Here is an 8,132-nt window from a genome sequence, read left to right as displayed (position 1 = left end):
GCACTTCAGAGCAGAGAGAGCAGAGTTCCTGAGCTTCCGGCCATTCCTTGAGATTCGAGCTTTGACTTGCTCTTAAGAAGAACGACTATCTTACTTTGATAAGATATCGTTTCATATTCTCACTTCGATAAACGAAGGAAGAACCATTAAACCCCTCACGATTCAATCAGAATCTGTGATTTGGTGGTCCACGAGTCAAAGCGCTCCCGGCACAGGCAAAGATCCCACGCAAGCAGCGATCCAAACAACGATCCTGCGTTTGTTTCTAAAAAGTTGTAATTTTCTATTTGTTGTGTAAAAGGAGTCTTATAAAAAGACTATCCTTTTTGAATTTATTGTAATCGACCGAAGATATAATGAATTCCACAACGAGAGCAACTTTTAACGAAAACACCAACCCGTAATCTTAACAACCAACCCGTAACCTTAACAACCAACCAGTAACATTAACAACAAACGTGTAACCTTAACAAGCAACCCGTAACCTTAACAAGCAACGCGTATAATCTTAACAACCAACCCGTAACATTAACAACAAACACGTAACCTTCATATTAACGGATCTTGAGGATCTCTCTGTCGGATTGTTAGGCTCTGAAAAACACGCTAATTGGAGAAATATGTAAACTCCTGAACGTAGCTTGAAGCTTGAGAAATGTTGTGAATAGTGTCATGCATATTAATTAAAAGATGTTGCCATATTAAGAGTTATTACAAAAAAGCGAGTGTTCTTGAAAAATATATAAATTTATTTTGGTTACCTATTAAAGACGTTAACATGGATGGGCGGGCCAACATGCATAAAAATAGTGCATCTAGACTTCCTATATCGTCTAAAAGTTACTCTAAATATACAGAACACTCAAGATCTCTCTGTCGGAATCAACACGTTTTTCCCCCGTCGAGCTTGGATTTGATGTTTTGGTGCATTTTGTTTGCTTCACTGGTCCTTGTTCTGCTGTTATTGTGATGTCGAGATTTCACCTTGTTTGTTAGGTCCAAGTTTACATTTTTCTTCAATTAGCGTGTTTTTCAGAGCCTAATAATCGGTCAGAGATATCCTCAGGATTCGTTAATATGAAGGTTACGTGTTTGTTGTTAATGTTACGGGTTGGTTGTTAAGGTTATACATGTTGTTTGTTAAGGTTACGGGTTGCTTGTTAAAGTTACGCGTTTGTTGTTAAGGTTACGCGTTTGTTGTTAAGATTACGGGTTGGATGTTAAGATTACGGGTTGGTTGTTAAGGTTACGAGTTGGTTGTTAAACAAGTAAAAACTCGTAACCTTAACAATCAACTCGTATAACGTTAACACCAATCCGTAACCTTAACAAGTAACCTGCAACCTTAACAACCAACGCGTATTCTTAACAACCAACCCGTAACCTTAACAAGCAACCTGTATAACCTTAACAACCAATACGTAACCTTAACAACAAACGCGTAACATTAACAACCAATATATAACCTTATCAACCAATGTAGGACATTCTAATGGGGGAGTAATTTTAACAAGCAACCGATATATTTTTATTTGGGTTATTTTAAAAATTTTTTGGTGGTAATAGTTTTAGCGTTGGTAATTAGTAACATGCCCGCACCCATCATCATGGCCATCATCATCAACTTTCTCCTCATGGGCGCTCATCTCTTTCGCCAAAACCTCATCAAAATCAATCTTTTTACTCTTCAACCCCCTCTTCTACTTGTTGTTGGCCTCCTTCGATTCAAGGGTCTCTTCAAAGGCATCGAGGATGAGGTGGATGACATGGCGGTTGGGTGAGGCATCCCAACGAGCCCAGAAGCTCTTGTAGCATCCAAAGCAGGAGCAGCCAAGGTCAGGGGGCATGGTTGTAATTACTATCAATCTTGTCCTTCTTCTTCTTATTATTGTTCTTGGGTTGGGCGAGTCCTCCCGCACGCTCCCACGCTCCCACGAACAGGTCCTCCCACGCTCCCACGCTCCCATGAATAGGTCCTCCCGCACGCTCCTACGCTCCCATGAAATCCAGCTCGCAGAGAATCATGAAGCAGTAAAACCTCAGTCGCTTGTTCCCGTCGGCTATGCAGCGCTCGTCGCCGGAGTTTCGCTCGGAAAAAGTCTTGGGGGTGGGAAGCTTGTTTTCATTCGTTTTGGGGGCTGGAAGCATTTTTCCCTTTTTTTTTTATCTCCCTTCTTATGCTGTGTTTGGGAGATGAAGAAAAGGGAAAAATTCCTGTTTCTTTATTCTCTTTGTTACATGACAATTTGGAGCGTAAGATTTTGACTCAAATTTCCTCTAATTCTTCTCATCTATCCTCTTAAATGAAACTCCCAAACAAAGTAGGTTGAAATTTAAGTTTTCTTCCCCTGCCCCTCTCCACTCTCCACTCTCCATCCAAACAAGCCATTAATATAAAGGGAAAATGACTTCTATGTGCTTTTTGTTGACATTTCTTAACAAATCATGTTTACGTTTTTGTAGGTGTAAGATTTTGTCTCAAATTTCCTCTCATTCCTCTCCTCTATCCTCCTAAATGGAACTCTCAAACAAGTTAGATTAAAATTAAAGTTTTCTTCCCCTCCCCCTCTTTACCCTCCATCCAAACAGGCCATTAATATAAAGAGAAAATTGATTCTATGTGCTTTTTGTTGACGTTTCTTAACAAACCATGTTTGGGTTTTTGTAACTTATAGTCTCACTAACCATTTCTTTGTCAAAGTAGCCACAACATTTGTTTCAAAATTTCCCCCCTACAAATTATAGATTTATGTAGAATTTAGCAAACTAAACTCGGGGAATACAATCTGATAGGACTATTACATTCGTAGCTCCATTTACGCACAACCAAACTGCCATGTAATCGCTTGATTACCATGATACGCCTTATAAAGTCATCTATACTTCCGTAAATTCCTGTAAACGGGTAGCAGCACAGATTGATAAAAGTTAATTTGGCTTGGGCTATTTCTTCAAGGGCAATGTAATTTCACTCGATCGATGTACGTAGATACGAGTCATAGTGAATACTTCTACATTAATTACTGTGCATAAACATTATCCTTATGAATGATATATATATATATCTTGTTGCTTTATTACTGCTTGGGCAAACGTTTCCAACGTGCAAAATTTTCAGCAGAGCAAATTAAGTGGGAAAACCGTGTTATTTCTTCTCATCATGAAGTACTCAAATCTTTCTAGATTTCTTTCTTGATCAATTTGTGCATGCAAGAAACTAGTGTTTAGTTCAGCCTAACAGAGCTTTTCATTACCTCAGTGACGTGGAGCAATCATCCAGCTGGGCACCGACTGGTGTTTGGTCTCAGCTAGGTTTCGGTAGTCCTTATGGCGTTAGCAAATGATTATGGCATTAGCAATCATCCAGCCTATACTATTTTATTCGCACTTACCTTTGCTTAATTTCAGATGGTGTTAATTCTTTTGCTCTCAAATTTAGATTTAATATAGTCCTTTTTAGCTAAATGGAGCGCTAGAAGGTAATCTCTTACCACCTGACCCTTATGTGATATTCTAACGGGTTGATGTCAAATAACCAACAGGAAATTTTAGTGTGGATTATGTATAGTTTTAGGATTCCTCAATCTTCTTCTGATTGTTGATTCTTGGGTAGAGGATTCAGTCCTGCACACAAACAACATGTAAGAGGGTCGAAATTGAGTATTTCGGGGGTTCCTCCGACGATCAAGTTAATATTGATCTTAAGTGGAGGGAAAGTACAATTACAGTGTGTTCTATTGCTAGAAATTAAGTAGGGATGACACCTATTTATAGCAGATTCAGGAGGGCAATTTTATAACTTCTTAGTCCAAGTAGTCATTTTATTCGGCTTCTTAGTCCAAGCAGTCATTTTATTCGGCTGATCCTTTACAGGTGTCAGCCGCGGATGGTGTGAGTCACCTTCGTGATTAATGAGGGTGTGACAGTGGAAATAAGATGCTGACGAGGTCTGATGAGTCATTAAGACTTTCGGGGTTCGAGTAATGATGACTTTGACCATGCATTTAACGTGATGGTGATCGGCTGTCGGCGTGTGGTTTGAGAATGACCGCCTTTTGTCTCGGCCTTGCAAGAGGATCGATAAAAGTTGTCATTTGACTCAGCCATTAAGGCTTGAGAGCTCTTCGATTTGGTTTTACAAAATGAAGAGACAGAGAGACGGCCTTAAAGTGAGGACGCCTTTCGGCTCGACCCTTCTTGAGAAGGGTCAAGTGATGATGTTATTCGACTCGTCCTGCATAGGGCCGAGTTGATTTGGTGCATAGCTAATTCGAGACACGTATCGGCTCCTAGGAGAGAATTAGCATACAACACCAACCTAACTAGAAAAATGATATTATACGAGATTTAGGTGGTGTGAGTGTTGATAGAATATTTAAGAGAGTAAATGACTAACATCCTCATAGTAAGGGCTCTGTCTGCCATAAACTATCCAAAACTAGATCCATCACGGACACCTTGGCCGTAAAAAATGCGGATTAATGTCAAACCTTGTTCATGCACAAACACACGTAATATGTGAATTAGGGATCCAACCCGCTATCAGCACTCAACAACTTTTATTGATCTTAACAAAATAACAGATGCATACAGCATATTTCTTACACATACTCAAAATATTCCTTTAAAATGCTCATCTTACTTTCATTTCCCCCTTGATGAGCATATACAGTGTTTTTCAAAGAAAAAGTTAAAGAGAAATACTATATCACATATCCCTTAATTTACATAAACATGCTCCCTAAAGACCCCCAACATCTCATTCCTCCCGTTGATTACTACTTCAAATACTTCATCAACCACAGCGTCAAACATCTCTATGCCCTCCCTCAACTCATCTGAACTCGTCCTCAAAAGCTCTGCACTCATCAGAAACCTCTCTTTTTCATCCTCCCCTTCGACTCCCTTCACCGCCTGTGCTCTCAAATCTCCGACCACGCTGTCCACCATCTTATGCTCGGCCAACACGAGCCCTGAACCCTTCTTCGGCTTCACAGCTCTCTCATGGAACCGAGCAACCAACGCATTGAGCATCTCTATGAACGGTTTCAGTTGAGGGTACTTTGAAGTGAGTCCCTCGCTTCCAATATTTATTGGAAGTGGAGATACGATAGCAGATATGAGGAGGACAGATACTACTATCATCGTGCATTTAGCAGCAAGCATCACAGTACCAATTCTCTTATCTGCTTTGTTGTTGCCCTGAAGGCAGATGTCCTTGCCCATGCTCACCATTTTCGTGCTAAGGGAACTTCCATGTTTAAAATCCATCTCCTCCAGTGAAATCATGGTATCGCCTTGCACAATCTTTTGTAACGTCAGGTCAATAACAAGGCGATAACGGTTGATCCCAGAGATCGCGGACTTCAATGAGTTACAAAAATCTAATAAAATCGCAGTCTCTTGCATGTACTGGTTGAACCAATCCTCTTCAGCTCCGAAAACTATAGGGAGCTTGCACTTCTTGAAAAGCGCGAGGAGTTCGATCTGCATTCTCTTTAAGAGGTTCATGGCTTCGACTGACCATCGAAGAGAGATCGAGCTTTCCTCCGCTAAGGACTGTTCAAGCCTCTTGAGATCTTCTGAAAGGAAAGAATAGAAAGCACAAGCATCTTGTGTTGAAAGGGGGCAAAAGCTTCGCCCTCCCGTTAACGAAAATGGATGGAAACATAAGAGAACTGACCTTACCATGATGAACTGTTTGTTGTTAGAAAACCAAAGCTCTAAGCTTCAAAAGGATGTCCATGCTTGAGTCTTTGCTCCTCCTCTCTTTCTGATATAAAAAGAGAGAGGAGAAAGAATAAAGAGAAGGGTAGAGATGAAGAAAACTAGGTGGTACGTACTTATAGTTGAAGGGAAAGTGAGAGGAAATAAGAGGAGTCACGCAAGGAGAAACTGAACTTTCTGAGCCCGCATAAACTTGTAGTTGGATGAGGTTTTATGGGAAAGTTAAAACCATAAAAGGTCAAATTTGTAAGTGCAGATGATACATGCTTTGGTTAGGGTGCAAGCCTCTGATTCCGACAACTTAATTCCTTTGTTATCAAGTTTGGGGGCTTTGGGCAGAAATATAGAAAGCAAGAGAAATTGGAGAATTAGGTACATGCTACTAGGTTTGGGAGTTAAAGAGCCAAAGTACATGCTAAGCAAAAGGAAAGGGTTTTGTAACAAAGTACATGCTACGGAAGGACATTCAACTTTTACAGGAATTTGCAATTATAATTGGTTTTTTTTTAATGATCAGGTCATTGGAGATCACTGGGGGCTTTGGGGGGAAATAACAAGCAGAAAGCAAGAGAAATTGGAGATTTAGGTACGATAGTAGGTTTAGGAGTCGAGAGAAATATATACTGAACAAAGTACACGCTAAGTAAAAGAAAAACGGTCGGAATGAAGTTCAACTTTCACAGGAATTTGCATTTATAATTGTTTTTTTTTTTAATGATCAGGTCATTGGAGGTCGATTACAGTTGAAGTTGCAACATAGACCCCACGAACATTCTGTCCAAATCTCCACAATTCCCCGACTAGAAATTGAGGCCTTTTTGCAACTTTTAGCTGCAAGTATTTATTAGTTTTACAACAAACAACCAGAACAAGGCAAGAGTAGCGTATTTGATGAATGTGGCAACTCTTGCAGTTGGCGTGAACCAAACAACCCAAAAAGAAAGCAGAAATAGGCATCAGCTTTGTAATCAGCACCGGTAGTTCACGCTTGTTAGGAAGAATTAATAAATAGTCATGCAACAGCGCGTGCTGAGTGAGAGATGATGAATGTGTTTTCATGAATGGAACCTGTAACAGCCGAACTTTGCTGTTAAGAGTGTTGGCCCAGATTGTAGCTTGGCAAGGCAATACCGTTATTTGATGAGAAGATTCCTCATTATGGGATAAAAATGATGTCACAAGATTCTAATACAGTTGGCCTGATCAATCATAATAAAACCTGCAACAAACATTTGATAATATTGCATGCAGCACAATTGATGATTTTAACTTTGTAACTAACTACTAAGGGTTTATAATCTAGTTTAAGTTACAAGAAAACATGCAACTAATAATGCCTCAGAGCACGAGTAAAATTGTAAGGTTAGCTAAAGCTGTTTCTCTCCTTTCTCAACCCTCATCGCAGTAAGACATAATTCTCCTCGTCGTTGAATTTCTGCAGACAAGAAAGGACTGTCAATTTTCAAATAGATAGAGATGAGGTAAATTAATAAATAGACAGCGTTAGTTAGTGAATACCTTGCTCAAAGTTCATCTTTTGCTTCTATTGTTGGCTCAGGTTGAACTGGTGTCTGGGATTGGCCAGTCGAATCCTTGTTTTCCTTTATGAAATTAATAAAATCCTCTGCCGTTCTACCTCCTTCATACTGCATAAGCTTGCCGCTAGCAGAAGAGAAGTACAGAGTTGGATATCCTCTGACATTGAACTCACTTGGAATATCATTTGCAGTAGAATCCTAGAAAACAGAGAAGTGATAAAAAGTCAGAAAAACAAAATAGTTGTGAGCATTGATTAGAAGAATATGGGAGAAGCAGTAAATGAGCAACGAATAGAGCAATATGGATTACTGTACTTTTCTTCGCATAAGGAAAAATAAATCTGATTCATCCAAATAAGCTAGCAAAAAGTACAACAAAAAATGGGTAAATATGTGGTTAATGACTAATGGCTAAATTTCTAAGAGCTTTGTACGGCATGATGGCATCCCAGTTTCTAAAGGAGTAAAAATATTCAAGCTCTGCTAGCATGTCACGGCTAAATTAAGAATCTATCCTCAAAATAATATAGGTTTTTCCTACGATTGTCTGTCATCTTTAATCCTAGTTTTGTCAGTAGAATGTATTCAAGCAAATACAAGAAATAAAAAACAAGCAAACAATACATTAAGATGCCCGCCCACTACTTTATTTCTTGACAAGTCATTTGACTCGATGACATATCATAAAACTATGAAGAATTTCCGTATTGTTTTTCATCCCATTCTACATTCTTTTCATGTAGTCAACGGCAACACACGCACACAGTAGATAACAGACGTCAATATTAAATAGATACCACATAAATTCTTTTTCGCAAAATAGATTATTTTTAAAACATTTGTTCAATAACATTTCTGTTTCTTTTC

The 8,132-nt window shown here is 39.2% G+C and overlaps 2 protein-coding genes across 6 annotated transcripts in view; both read right to left on the bottom strand.

Annotated features, from left to right (window-relative positions):
* Positions 4,541–5,828, bottom strand: LOC109830294. 5 transcript variants are annotated; one of them, XM_020397518.1, is made up of 2 exons: positions 5,684–5,827; positions 4,541–5,582 (listed from the first exon to the last, which is right to left on the bottom strand). In XM_020397518.1, exon 2 carries the CDS (start codon positions 5,509–5,511, stop codon positions 4,720–4,722), a length of 792 nt encoding a protein of 263 aa, XP_020253107.1. In that variant the 5' UTR covers positions 5,512–5,582; positions 5,684–5,827; the 3' UTR covers positions 4,541–4,719. The 5 variants fall into 5 exon arrangements, with proteins under 5 accessions (XP_020253107.1, XP_020253110.1, XP_020253108.1 ...); XM_020397521.1 differs by having other exon boundaries at positions 4,541–5,579; XM_020397519.1 differs by having other exon boundaries at positions 5,689–5,827.
* Positions 6,868–8,132, bottom strand: part of LOC109830293 (protein disulfide-isomerase-like) — an 8,618-nt gene continuing 7,353 nt past the window's right edge. Inside the window, exons 10-11 of the mRNA XM_020397516.1 lie at positions 7,246–7,463; positions 6,868–7,162 (exon numbers count right to left, since the gene is read on the bottom strand). Of these exons, the coding sequence (XP_020253105.1) occupies positions 7,251–7,463 (213 nt within the window). The 3' untranslated portion in view covers positions 6,868–7,162; positions 7,246–7,250. The remainder of the gene's footprint in view (positions 7,163–7,245; positions 7,464–8,132) is intronic.

The sequence above is a fragment of the Asparagus officinalis genome, chromosome 2 (genome assembly GCF_001876935.1).
Source record: "Asparagus officinalis chromosome 2, Aspof.V1, whole genome shotgun sequence".
Classification (NCBI taxonomy): domain Eukaryota; kingdom Viridiplantae; phylum Streptophyta; class Magnoliopsida; order Asparagales; family Asparagaceae; genus Asparagus; species Asparagus officinalis.
The sequence above is the reverse complement of the archived record's forward strand: the minus strand, read 5'-3'. Positions and strand labels throughout refer to the sequence as shown.